Source organism: Rhinoderma darwinii, chromosome 2, assembly GCF_050947455.1.
Source record: "Rhinoderma darwinii isolate aRhiDar2 chromosome 2, aRhiDar2.hap1, whole genome shotgun sequence".
NCBI classification, from domain to species: Eukaryota; Metazoa; Chordata; class Amphibia; order Anura; family Rhinodermatidae; genus Rhinoderma; species Rhinoderma darwinii.
In genome coordinates, this window is record NC_134688.1 from 106949156 (window position 1) to 106963920 (window position 14765).

The 14765-nt window shown below is 38.4% G+C and overlaps 1 protein-coding gene and 1 long non-coding RNA gene across 2 annotated transcripts in view; one reads left to right on the plus strand and one right to left on the minus strand.

Annotated features, from left to right (window-relative positions):
- LOC142740752 (uncharacterized) overlaps positions 1 to 12468 on the plus strand; it is a 62142-nt gene extending 49674 nt beyond the window's left edge. The window contains exons 2-4 of the long non-coding RNA XR_012880871.1: positions 8776 to 8938; positions 9017 to 9208; positions 11598 to 12468. This is a non-coding gene — a long non-coding RNA (uncharacterized LOC142740752). The remainder of the gene's footprint in view (positions 1 to 8775; positions 8939 to 9016; positions 9209 to 11597) is intronic.
- On the minus strand, positions 7310 to 14528 carry ACKR5 (atypical chemokine receptor 5). The gene is made up of 2 exons (XM_075850175.1): positions 14426 to 14528; positions 7310 to 9218 (listed from the first exon to the last, which is right to left on the minus strand). The coding sequence occupies exon 2, from the start codon at positions 9195 to 9197 to the stop codon at positions 8109 to 8111; it is 1089 nt and encodes a 362-aa protein (XP_075706290.1). The 5' UTR covers positions 9198 to 9218; positions 14426 to 14528; the 3' UTR covers positions 7310 to 8108.
- Between the last annotated feature and the right edge of the window lie 237 nt (positions 14529 to 14765).

Genomic DNA, 14765 nt, shown 5'->3' on the forward strand with positions numbered 1-14765 from the left:
TACAGGGCGCCAGCAGACAGTATCATACATGGCCATACATACATATATACAAACATACATACAAGCATGCACATATATACATGCAAATATACATACATGCAAACATACACACATATATACATGCAAACTATCATACATACATGCATACACACACATGAAAACATACATACATACAAACAAACATGCAAAGATACATACATACATATATACAAGCATGCACAAATATACATGCAAACATAAATACATGCAAACATAATTACATACATGCATATATATATAAACATACATGCAAACATACATGCAAAAATAAAAACATGCTAACATACATACATGCACATATATACATACATACATGACAACATACATACAAACATACATGACAACATACATACATGCAAACATACATACATAAATGCAAACATACATACACACATGCAAACATATATACATGCAAATATACATACAAACATGCACATGTATGCATACATGCCAACATACATGCAAACATACATGCACATATATACATACATACATACATACATACATGACAACATACATACATGCAAATATATACATGCAAATATACATACATACACACATGCACATATATACATACATGTCAACATACATGCACATATATACATACATGACAACATACATACATACATACATACATGACAACATACATACATACATACATACATATATATATATACACACATGCAAATATACATACAAACATACATACATGCAAACATACATGCAAACATACATTCATGCAAACACACATACATGCAAACATACATACATTCATGCAAACATACATACATACATACAAATATACATACACACATGCACATACATACATACATGACAACATACATGCAAAAATACATGCATGCAAACATACACACATGCAAACATACATACATACATGCAAATATATACATGCAAATATGCATACAAACATGCACATATATGCATGCACAGATATACATACATACATACATACATACATACATACATACATACATACATGACAACATACATACATGCATACATACATACATACATACATACATGCCCAAAAAAAAAAATAATACGTTCATACTTACTTTCCTCCTGTCCGGCCTCCAGCGATGACGTTTCATCCATGTCGCCGCTGCAGCCTGTGATTGGCTGCAGAGGCGGTCACGTGGGATGAAGCGTCATCCTGACGTGCGTGACCGCCACTACAGCCTGTGATTGGCTGCAGCGGCGAAAGGGATGAAACGTCATCGCTGGAGGCCGGACAGGAGGAAAGTAAGTACGAACGTATAATTTTTATTTTTTTATTACATTTAAATTGTATTTTCCGCGCGCCGAGCATGTACTGTCAAGGTTGCTGAAAGAGTTAGTGCAGCCCATTAACTCTATCAGCACCCCGGACAGTAGCATGCTCGGCGCACGGAAGTGACAGGTTCGGTCAGAACTAGTTCGGTCCGAACCGAACTTTTTTGTGAAATTCGGCGAACTAGCCGAACCGAACTTTTGATAAGTTCGCTCATCTCTAATCTCTTTCAATTGTCCCCTGAAGATTTCAGTGGTATTTTCTTCCAAGCGATGATATGTCTCTTTATCATCTAAAACCATTTTACACATGTCTATATAGTTCTCAATGTCCATGAAGACCACATTACCCCCTTTATCTGACGGTTTTATTATGATTTCTTTATTATTTGATAGAGATTGTAAGGTATGTCTCTCAACTTTTGACAAATTAGTATGGTCTACTTTGTAGCTCTCCAGTACCCTCAGATCTTTTTCAACAAATTTTTAAAAATCTCGATATTGGGATTGTTGCAAACTGGTGGCATCTGTTTGCTGGTAGGTTTGAGGTTGGTAAAGGGCCTTTTCGCTCTATCCCTATTGTTATCCTCAATTAGATCTGACAAATCTCTAGCAGTAGCCAAATCTTCAAGCTCTAGATTATATTCCTGACAAGTTCTTTTATCTCTTTCTTTGAAGAACTTATGCCAGTGAAGTTTTCTTGAGAAGAGGGCTATGTCCTTTGTCCAGGCGAACAAATCATATTTGTTCATCGGGACAAATGACAGACCCCTCTCCAACACAGACCTTTCTGATTCACTGAGCACGTGTTTGGATAGGTTAATGATCTAATTTTTTGGAATACTAGTCTTATGAATGCAAGGTGTTACTTTCTATTTCGTAGTAGATATTGGCTCACTGATGGGGGCCTGGATAAAAAATCATGTTGATTATCCTGATACTTCCTACCTCTCCCCCCTGTCCTGTTATATCCCCTTAAGTAGTTTCTGGGAGTTCTATTTACCCTACCACCTCTTTCTCCATGTGATATATCTCTCTCTGTATCTGATCCCTCTGCTTCTGATGATGAGATCTCAGTTTCAGTTTCCCTATGGTCATTTTTGCAATTCGGGTAGGTATGCGCTCGATTCTCTTTGAACTCTTGTGAATCCTTTACAAATGGAGAGTGTTTTCTTTCTCTTATTGGATACTGGAAGCACTCTACTACTCCTTGTAGAATCCCCTCCTTTTAATCAAACTGTATATCAGTTAACAATTTTAGAGCTTGTTCTCTCAATTCATTAAGTTTATGAACTTTTGATACCCAAGATGATCTTTCTTCCTCAAGAAGGATATTCATAAATCTTAAGGTGCTAGCGGTAGCCTCCTGTTTCCATCTACTCATAAGCTTAGTGGTTCTTGTTCTTTCTGCAGGTGAAAGGGTAATGCGTAATCCCCTGGGTACAATATTATTTCTAAGGGACTGGATATCCCACCAGGAAGAGATATAGTCCTTATAAGCCTTGGTTAGTTCTTTGAAAATACCTTTTACATTCATGGAGGTTGAATTTTGACTGTAGTCGCTATCTGAAAACACCTCTTTGGCCTCCGAGACCCAATTGTCTGTACTAAGTGCACCTGTTAGGAAGCTATCCAAACTGGCTATGTATATTATAAATTGTATATTCCCAGTAATGAAACAACGGGCTGGTTCCCGTTATACCCTCCTACTTAGAAGCAAATATATACAGTGAAGGAAATAAGTATTTGATCCCTTGCTGATTTTGTAAGTTTGCCCACTGTCAAAGTCATGAACAGTCTAGAATTTTTAAGCTAGGTTAATTTTACCAGTGAGAGATAGATTATATAAAAATAAAAAAAACAGAAAATTACATAGTCAAAATTATATATATTTATTTGCATTGTGCACAGAGAAATAAGTATTTGATCCCTTTGGCAAACAAGACTTAATACTTGGTGGCAAAACCCTTGTTGGCAAGCACAGCAGTCAGACGTTTTTTGTAGTTGATGATGAGGTTTGCACACATATTAGATGGAATTTTGGCCCACTCCTCTTTGCAGATCATCTGTAAATCATTAAGATTTCAAGGCTGTCGCTTGGCAACTCGGATCTTCAGCTCCCTCCATAAGTTTTCGATGGGATTAAGGTCTTGAGACTGGCTAGGCCACTCCATGACCTTAATGTGCTTCTTTTTGAGCCACTCCTTTGTTGCCTTGGCTGTATGTTTCGGGTCATTGTCGTGCTGGAAGACCCAGCCACGAGCCATTTTTAATGTCCTGGTGGAGGGAACTAGGTTGTCACTCAGGATTTGACGGTACATGGCTCCATCCATTCTCCCATTGATGCGGTGAAGTAGTCCTGTGCCCTTAGCAGAGAAACACCCCACAAAACATAATGTTTCCACCTCCATGCTTGACAGTGGGGACAGTGTTCTTTGGGTCATAGGCAGCATTTCACTTCCTCCAAACACGGCGAGTTGAGTTAATGCCAAATAGCTCAATTTCAGTCTCATCTGACCACAGCACCTTCTCCCAATCACTCTCAGAATCATCCAGATGTTCATTTGCAAACTTCAGACGGGCCTGTACATGTGCCTTCTTGAGCAGGGGGACCTTGCGGGCACTGCAGGATTTTAATCCATTACGGCGTTATGTGTTACCAATGGTTTTCTTGGTGACTGTGGTCCCAGCTGCCTTGAGATCATTAACAAGTTCCCCCCGTGTAGTTTTCGGCTGAGCTCTCACCTTCCTCAGGATCAAGGATACCCCACGAGGTGAGATTTTGCATGGAGCCCCAGATCGATGTCGATTGACAGTCATTTTGTATGTCTTCCATTTTCTTACTATTGCACCAACAGTTGTATCCTTCTCACCCAGCGTCTTACTTATGGTTTTGTAGCCCATTCCAGCCTTGTGCGGGTCTATGATCTTGTCCCTGACATCCTTAGAAAGCTCTTTGGTCTTGCCCATGTTGTAGAGGTTAGAGTCAGACTGATTAATTGAGTCTGTGGACAGGAGTCTTTTATACAGGTGACAATGTAAGACAGCTGTCTTTAATGCAGGCACCAAGTTGATTTGGAGCGTGTAACTGGTCTGGAGGAGGCTGAACTCTTAATGGTTGGTAGGGGATCAAATACTTATTTCTCTGAGCACAATGCAAATAAATATATATAATTTTGACTATGTGATTTTCAGTTTTTTTTAAAATATAATCTATCTCTCACTGGTAAAATTAACCTAGCCTAAAAATTCTAGACTGTTCATGTCTTTGACAGTGGGCAAACTTACAAAATCAGCAAGGGATCAAATACTTATTTCCTTCACTGTATATAGATGAAGGATTAGTATCTAAGATATAACTTTTAATTTTTAAAAATGGAATAACAATGATAGTATCGATTGTGCTATTGAACGTATAACGTATACACAATTTAGCATTGAGCTTGCCAAATCCTTGATTTCCGTTCCATAATGTATACAGCTGGATTGCTCAGGATCATGGGAGTAACACAATGGTATTCTATTCGGTGGAAATTGGGATAGGGATCTATTACAAGTGGAATGTCACTGGATCCATAGAATTAGATCAGTGACTCCTGAAGGTCTTAATGATAATTTAAATTATGCCTGTATTCTCTGAAATTCGATAATTCACTCTAGCCTTTGGGGCATAAAAATATCTACTGTACATCTAAGGATAGATAAGGACATACAAAATAAATATATATACGAGCTCTAGACAGTGGAGAAGAGCTGGAGATATATATATAGTACAGGATGTGTATACCACAATATACTATATTATCAATACGTGCGTTAATGTCAGAATATGCAGTATGCCATCATGGCACACGATAGGTTAAACTATCGATTTTTGTATCATCTTTCTCCTATCTAAACGTCTAATGCTGCAATCTCCTCTTTGCCCTCTTAGACCCATTACATTACAAATGCAATCATGAATTGGGAAAGCTTATAAGCCATATAGGGGTATGGCTGAATCAATCCCTGATACGATATCGTTAATCCAGCAGACTGTGGAGGTAGTTAGGACACGATAGTAATGGGAAGGTGATGACATAGTAGCGCTCTCATCCTATTGGACGTCTGTTGACCGAGCCCCCGGAAGAGGCGGAGCTCATACATACACAAAAATAATGTGTTCCCATGGACTCGCTGCCATTGTCACACTATCTGTCACGCTGTCATGCTCACTATCTCCCTGATGCGCCAGCAAACCTGGTGAAACGCGTAGGAGCAGGAGCTGTAGTTAGAAATACGGACTTTATTACAGGGACAGGTTCCGGAGACCACGGGGTCGTTCTTTTTAGAACGGGTGCAAGGTACGTTGTCAACAGTTAGGAATATAATAGGCTATAGGGACAGGCAGAATACCATTGTGTTATTCCCATGATCCTGAGAAATCCAGCTGTATACAATATGGAACGAAAATCAAGGATTTGGCAAGCTCAATGCTAAATTGTGTATACGCTATACGTTCAATTGCACAATGGATACCATCATTGTTATTCTATTTTTAAAAATTTAAAAATTAAAAGTTATATCTTAGATACTAATCCTTCCTCTATATATATTTTTTTCAATTCCACCTCACATAGAATTTCAAAAAATGTCTTGGACTTTAAGGGCTTAAACCTGTGCCGTATATGTACTATGGGGCAGGTTTTAAGATTGCCTGTCCTGCATTGACAACATTTTCGTAATTAAACCCTGTTTTCAAAAAAACGTATTTTCTTTTTTAAAAATGGTTTACCTAAAAATGGTTTACCTAAAAACAACTAAAACGTATTAGATACCGCTGCAATTGTAACGAACCATAGAATAAAGATAATTTATCATTTGAACCGCACGTATAGAAATTACTCATTAAATTGTATTGTACCCCAAAACGGTACCAATAACAACTACAACTTATCCCAAGCAGTTCTCTATAAACATGTTTTATTGTGTAAAAGTACTAAAATGTAAAGAAAACTATAAATACTAGGCATTGCTGCTTTTGTACCGACCTGTAGAATATTTTTACTGCACAGTAAACAGCAAATAAGCTAATCAATAAATTATATGTACCCCAAAATGGTGGCATAGAAAAAGACAAGCCCTCATACGGCTACATTGACGGAAAAAAAAAAGGTATAAAATGTGAGGATAAAAAAATGGTTTGGTCATTAATGGGTTTAAATTATTTTAAAGTGAGCCTATTGTTTCATCTTTTTTTTTATTTTTTAATCTAAATAGGTCCAAAATTCTGTACTGATTAATTTCTTAATATACTTTTATACTGGTCAATCCTCCGTTTTCCCCTATACAGAGCTTCAAATCTCCTGCGTTCCTTTAAACTGCAATTTAGTTAAATGGGTTAACCTTTAACAACCCCTTTGTAAATAGAAGCAAGCCCTGTGATCCGCTGATCTCTGCAGACCCAGCTTCTCTAATCGATGTCTGACCATAGGCTTCTGTAGGGGGAATGTAGTGTTACATGCTTATGTAATTATGTGTATGACTACAGTACTGTACATCATACAGTCTACCAGAGCGAGTGCCACTTTTTGAGAGCAGTTATATGTTCTAACTGATAGAGTGTGCACTCTTAGTTATTATCTATGGGAGATATCGACCAACTTTCTGGTTGTCCCCGCAGTCTTTCCTAGATAGGCACAAGCAGCACATCAAATTGTGGGATGTGAAATTCATTTTATTTTACTATATAAATTGTAATGATCATCAGAAAGCAATGCTGCATATGTGACTTCAGTCAAGAGGAATTACGTGTAATAACTCATAAGTAAAACCATATTATATTTATCATAAGAGTAAGGACATCTTGTATATATGGAAGAAAATGAATCATTGGGGAATTACATATTTTGGTTGCAATATAATCTTGGAAAATATCGACAGTTTGTAGTGTAATTTAGGGAAGAGGCTGAAGCAAATAGAGACTGATTATATCCAAAAATAAGTTTTCCATATTTTTAATGAAAATACAGTTTTACACATATGATACAGTTATTTGATACAAAATGTTCAGTATTTACAAATGATTTCTTAGAACTCTGTGATGTTCTTAGTCCTTTTTCTGAGCTGACGAGTTGATAAATATGTCTAAATACAGCAAACTTTATATTTAATACTATTTTTGCCTTTTACAATGTCAGAGGATGAACTGAAACTTATTCAAACAAACTTTTATCTACAGATGGCCTTTGATTTCTCATTTATATCAGTTTTTCCTTTTAATTTTAAAGCGGTTGTCTCATCTCTGGGGTGGTGGTGGCCCATAAGGGACTCCCCTATATGAAAACCAGAGAGGAATACTGCTATCAAAGAGTGACTCTGACTGTGGTGGATCTGGTCCATCCATGTATTATATTATCAGCTATTCATTTGAATGGCTGGTATGTAATACTACATTGATACTGCAAGGATCATCAGGCTGGCGTCGATTGAGAAAAGGGTTGTCGATTCAAGACTCTTTAAGCTTCCTATGTCCCAAAACATTCCTAAGAATGCTACTAACCAAATAATTTTCATGAATGGTAAAATATCAGACTTGTGGATGTTTGTATTGTAATAAGATTAGTAAGCCCACAAGTCAGTATGATGGATCCTTCCAGTTTTACAATCCAGAATGCATGTGCCAAGCAACAGGTTGGACAGATGATCCCGAATTACACAGGCAATGGACCTCTTAACAAGTATGCATATGGTATACAAGAGAAGAAGTGACTGTTATAATGCTAAGGAAAAGCTTAATATTACAGGACTTTATCTTCTGAGAGCTGGACTACACTTGTCACAATGGCGGGTTCCGTAGTTATCACAACAGAATGATCTGTGATGGATGTAGATTGTTCAGCTGGATTTGCATTACCTTGTTTTTCCTTAGGAATGTACTTAACTACTGCATTAATAAATCTGCCTCTGAAGTCCTTACTGAAAACATTGTAAAGAATTGGATTTGCCATACAATGAAACAATGACAGACAGTCAATGATATCATATAGGAAATAAAGAACAACTGTAACACGGCAGTTAAGATAGATGTAGCTTCCATGCAGAACTAGTATAATCTGAGTAGAATGGTAGGGAAGCCAGCTAAGTAGGAACGTCAATATATAGGCATAGATAAGCCGACAGTGTCTATTACTTTCTGGTCTTCCAGATTTCCTGATATAACAGGCCGTCATCACATTAAAGATAAGGATTATGAAGAAAGGAATCAGGAATCCAAGAACAATTGTCAATAGGGTAACAGCCAGAGCCCATTCATCGTAAGTCTCAAATGGTGCCATGAACATACACTCGGGGTCTATGATATCCACCAATTGCATATGAATGACTTCTGGTATAGGAAATATGGCCGATATCACCCAGATCCCAATGCAAAGAGCCTTACGGATTTTCTGTTGGTTTTGATTCCAGAAAACAGAGGAAGATGTTAAAGTTAAGTAACGATCCACACTCAGAGCAGTGAGGAAATAAATACTGCTGAACATGTTTGCAAAATAGAAGTAATGGGTAAATTTGCACAGGAATCCACCCCACAGCCAAGTGTAATTCATCATTGCTTCTAACATCCAAAATGGTAAGGAAATGACCACTCCAAGGTCAGCCACTGCCATGTTGAGGATATAGAGGTTAATAGAGCTTTTTCTTCTTCTAGATTGCCAGTTGACCCATACCACGAGCAGATTTCCAGCCAATCCAAGAACAAATGTAGCAAGATAGAGAATGAAGAGGAAGACCTTCTTTACACCTTCATCCAGGTCATCCTCACATAGAGTAAATGAACTGTTGAGAAAATCCAGAAGCTCTGTAAAGTTGTGAATATTGCCCTCAGCCATTTGAAGTGAAGGTAAAAGAGCCTAAAAGAAAAGGGGAAATGTTCAGAAATATGCTCCAAACGTTGGTATATGTTATTACAAATTACATTTATTTATAATAATTTTCCTTTAAAAACTGTTTTCTTTATTTCCCATTTTCTATGTACTGTCGCACCGACATATTCTGCAGCTCTTTACAGACATTGTCAGCAATCAGATCAGTTCCTGTTCCTAATGGAAATTAGTAGAGGAGACCTCCACTTTTTATAATTTTTGATGTTACATTTAATTTGGTTTTCCCTCCATGCTCAGGTGTACACCACCTATTGAATCGTAGAAATTGTAGGTAAGGGGAGAGAAGGAAAAAGGAGCATGGTGGGTTAAATGTCGCCTTCAATTGTTGTATTGATACCGACTGGTGTAATAGCAGAAGGATCCATGCTCCTTTTTCCTTCTCTCCCCTTACCTACAATTTCTCCTGTTCCTAATGGGGCTTACAATCCCCTATCTCAGGTATTGGAAGAAGCTGTAGGAAACCCACGCAAACATTGGGGAGATCATACAAATTCCATACAGATGTTGAATTCAGACCCGGTACTCCAGTATTAACCACTGAGTCACTGTGCTGCACTAAAACTTATACTTGTATATTAGGGAATTGATGTACTGTAAATTTGCTTTACTGGTGTATTGGCGAATTATCAGCGTTCATTTTAATTTGCATCAAAATCAAACTGGTAAAACACATATTACAGTAAAGGTACTATATTCTGGGCTTTAGAAAGAAAACAGTACCACACCCCTAGCCGCTTCTGTTATTTGAATAACAGCAATTCTTCAAAGTCAGCAAGATGCATGAACACGCACATTTTAATAAAGTTTATACTTTTTACACTCTTCCCATCTCTGTCCCTACTTGATCTTTAGTGAAAAACCCTATTACTGCTTCTCTAGCTATATATATTTAAGGCATAGCGATGACGATTATGAATTATGTTTGCAAATTTGCGTTAAATGCAATTTTTTACTTAAAATACTGTTACTATTTGATGCCGAATTGCGTGAAAGTGAGTGTAAAGTTCTGGGTGGTATTTTCATGTGTCTGGAGTCTACTTAAAAAAAAAACATACAGTATAAGCATTGGGGTGTCATTTAAATTTTTTATTTTATGATTCAGGTTTTATTTTAATGCAGTATATCAGAAGTGTTAAAATTGTCCCGAAACCCCATTTGCAACTAAAAGTTTAAAGGGAATGTGTTGCCAGCAAAACATGTTTTTTTTTTTAGTTAAACAGTTAGTGTATAGGTGATTAAACATTGTTCTAATTTTTTATTTTTTTTTCACGAGTCAGGAAATATTATAAATTGGATTCAATTTATAATATTTCCCAGCACTGGTCACTAGATGGAGCCATTCCCAAAATTGCAGCATTGCATGTGGTAAAGCAACCACATTGCTTTATGCTGCAAAATTGGGTAAAAATCCCTCGCTCTAGTGAGCTCTCAGAATCCCCCCCTCCTTTATCCTGGCTAGTGCCGGGAGAAACGAGGGGTTTGAACGGTCTAACCTCCTACACTGTGTGTCACCATTTTTTGAGCTAACACACAGTGTAGAAGGTTAACATACAGTAGTAAAACACACTGAAACACGAACATACATAGAAATAACTTACTGGCTCCAGTCGCCGCCGCTCCCTCCGGTCCATCCGCTCCGTCTGCTGCCGCTGCTCCATGTGCACAAGTCCGGAAGCCGCGACCGGAAGTAGTAATCTTACTGTCCGGCCGCGACTTCCGGTCCACAGGAAAATGGCGCCGGACGGCGCGCATTGCAAATTGAACTGCGTGGGTGCGGCGCATGCGCCGTTCCCACACAGCGGCGTACACGATAGTGGATGGAACGGGCCCCGTTCGCAGTCCCTATGGGACTGGAGCTGCCGTATTCCATGTCTGTATGTGTCGTTAATCGACACATACAGAAATGAAAAAAAAAAGGGCAGCCCCCATAGGGAAGAAAAAGTGTAAAAATAAAAAAAAGTAACACACAAACACACAAATTAATCCAAACGTTTTTAATAAAGCACTAACATCTTTAACATATTAAAAAAAAAAATTTGGTGACACTGTTCCTTTAAGTAGTAGAACCAGAATGAAGTTACAGAATTTCCTGCCTTTGAACTGTTATAGTATATACAGTATGTTATATGGGGGGTCTCTGCAGTAAGAAAATACTAGGTGATTGTAATATTTGGGTAAAGGAAGGACATTTTTGGAATCCTACTTGGTCTTGTTTGTTAAAGAGGCATGCAACAGTGGAAAATAGTGGAATACCAATGGGCTCAATGTGCACACAGACGCTTGGGCTTGTAGTTTGCCAGAAAGGGGAGTACTGATTCGTTTTTTTGTTTATTTTTCATCACACAGCAATTAAAAAAAGAAAAGAAAAATTCACAGGAAGACTCCAACCACTGGCTGCCTACTAAAACATTATTTCATATTTTTTTCCACCAAAATACCACTAAGATAAGTACACAGAAGCAGTGAAGACACGCTGGCTGTTTCCTAAAGAAAACTATCTATTCCACAAAGGAGAACCCCAAACAAACACACACACACGCAGCAGGAGATGCTGAACGGGGAGCAGAGCAGGCCAGATACCCATGCCTCACCTGCAATGTCCAACCTGCGCAATCGACTGCGCTATTGGTTCTGTCAAAACAACGGAACCCTGTCACCACGGTGACCAACCAAAACCATTAACAACGTTTCCGTGACCATTAAGATCAATGGTGAGGGAAACGGAAGCTAAGGTTTTCATTTGCCTTTCCGTTAAGGGGTTAACCTGACGGAAACCTACGATGGAACCCCTCAACAGAAGGGCAAGGCTGGTGCGAACAGGCCCTAACACATAAAAAACACATCTGTACCTTAAAGACAAAACAAAGAGCAGGTACAACAAGCTACTGTCTCTGGAGGGCCAGGCAAATCCCTGCACTACATGGACTGCCCATTGATGTATTTGGGCACTATGTTTTCTTGATTTCCCCTGTAGAAGAGCTTTAGAAGAATTTAACTCTTGCTGCCAAATTCCTCAATAGATTACACATGATCACTGTGGGTCACAGCAGGACACTCTTTCATCAGTTTATCATTGGGGGGCTGCACTAACAAAAAGGGAATGTCCAAAGTAGACTCTTTCACAGTTAGAATGAATGCTACAGACAATAGAAGAATAAACTTGTCCAAATGAAAATGTTACCCTCCCCTTATTGGGATCCATTGTGAAGAATTATTATCATCATTATTATTATTATTATTAATAAAAAAATTAAATGCTAAATGTGAGTAAGCCCTTCATTTTAGTTATACAGTATATTATATGACAGTTGTAACTCCTTCCATTTGGTCGACGCCCTTCTCTCCAGAGATGTCTGCCCATGCGGCCATCCTGTTCCACAGTGACCACCAGGGTGCGCTCGCGAGCTCAGTCCAGACTTAAGGAGCCAAAGCGCACACAGGTGGGAGATTGAGCTGATGGCTCCCAGAGCACCCTGGACTATAAGAAGGGCTGTGCCCCTCCCTTCAATGCCTGAGCCTTGTTGTCGTTATCCTAGTATGTCTATGCAAATGGTCTCCTAAGTGTTTTCCAGCTCCCAGTGTTTCCCGTTCCAGCTGCCTATAACCTGTATCCCGTGCTATCCTGGTCAAGTGCTGTGTTGAGCTGAAGTCATGCTGTGTTGTGTACCACGCCTGTCCTTCTATGCTGCACCTGGTGCCTGCCTGCCGCCTAGTCCCAGCCGAGCCTGTCTTGCTACTGTCTGAGCTACCACAAGTACACTATACGAACTATAGACTGTTACCTGTGTCCTGTTGGCCAGCTGCCATACCGTCAAGGCGGTACGGCCCAGTAGGTCCACATACCCAACGTGACAACAGTATTGAAACTCGTTATATCTAGCTAAATTTAGTTGGTAATAAATGGACTGGACAAATACTGGGAAGTTCTCCATATATAGTTCCGAGATCAACAGCATCATAGTATAAACATCACCACTGCCCCTTAGAATAACAGATCCATAACACATTCCATAGATAAAGAAATATCACTAAAATTTCAAAAGGAAGATAAAAAATAGTTTCATGTTGATTGATATTTAGTAGGTGCATAGAAAGTTATTTTCCCAAAGTGTTCCACAATGAGAGGTTATGCCCTCTATCCCAGCTTCACAGAGGAAATGTGTGGAAATATTTATCTGTTGAGAGAATAGTGGACCCGCAGAACAAAAGACATGAATGTGTAGGCTACACGTGCAGTACTATTACAAGCATACACATGGTTACACAATTGTTTCTACATACAGTATCTGATTTTGTTTTGTAGCTGTAACTCCATAAAAATACTAATACTTCAATTGACTTCATATGAAATTGTTCTTCGTGTGTGTGTGCATGTATGTGTGTGTGTGTGTGTGTGTGTGTTGTCCCCACTGGTTGGCAGTGACTGATGTGGTCGTATGCATCCTGTGTACAGCGCTGTATAATGTTGGTGCTATATAAATCATATAATATGTCATTTTAGTTGCTTTCTTACTACTACTAGTAATAGTTTAAAATACAATTTTTCCCTAATGCATACCCCCACTAATAGTAATCACAAAAATGATACGATTCATTAAAGCCCTAGAGACATTTTCAAGTTGTAAGTTGAAGAAACTTCCAATTTTCTATTGTAATTACTATATTACAAACTATATATTTTAAAATTAAATATTGAAAAATTGTTCTTGTAAAATCCTAGTGCTACGAGATATACAAAAAGATACTTCAAATTGCATGGTGCAAAGTATACCAAGTATATCAAGAGACCAGCAGAATCAGTAAGAATATAATAAGAAAAGACACTGATGCACTTCTGTAGAGGTACTATACCATGCAAATATAATGGTGACGCATCCGCAACCCATGCCCATCAGTGTAGACTCTTAACATGGTATTGTAGTGATAACCTCTATATATGATGTAATGTGGAAGAGAAAGAAACCAGTATAGATCACAACCTTTATATCAAATATACAGATATTTCCACAGTAGAGTAATATTCTAAAATTTCAACAGGAGACCCCTTGTAATAATCATGTTAGACAAAGCTATATCCTACGTGCCAGCATAAAAACCTGCAGCTGTTTCCACCTGTTTTCTATCACCCGTATAATGGAATCGTATTAATTCAACATCTCAGAAGGGTTTCTTACCTGAGACGAGGCTGTACAGGTTTTTTACAATTTAGTTCAGACTTTCTTCTAGCTCTTCCGTTCTCTCTTTCTCTGCAGCAAGTGACATGGACTATTTTACACTTGTTAGCAACACTCACTATCAGGAAATGATCCTATATATCCTGAAGCTGCAATCATTTCTGTGGCTCTTGTAGCCCAGGATATCCTCTTATGCAAAGGCAAACACCTTCTAAGATTCTCCGAGCCATAAAGTCGATCGGTCCCTTTGTCCTGGTGCAAAGAATGCAGCTAAGAAGAATTTTTAAACAAATAAGTCTTTCCTTTCTCCCATGGAGCACATAAAGAGATTGGCTTATTT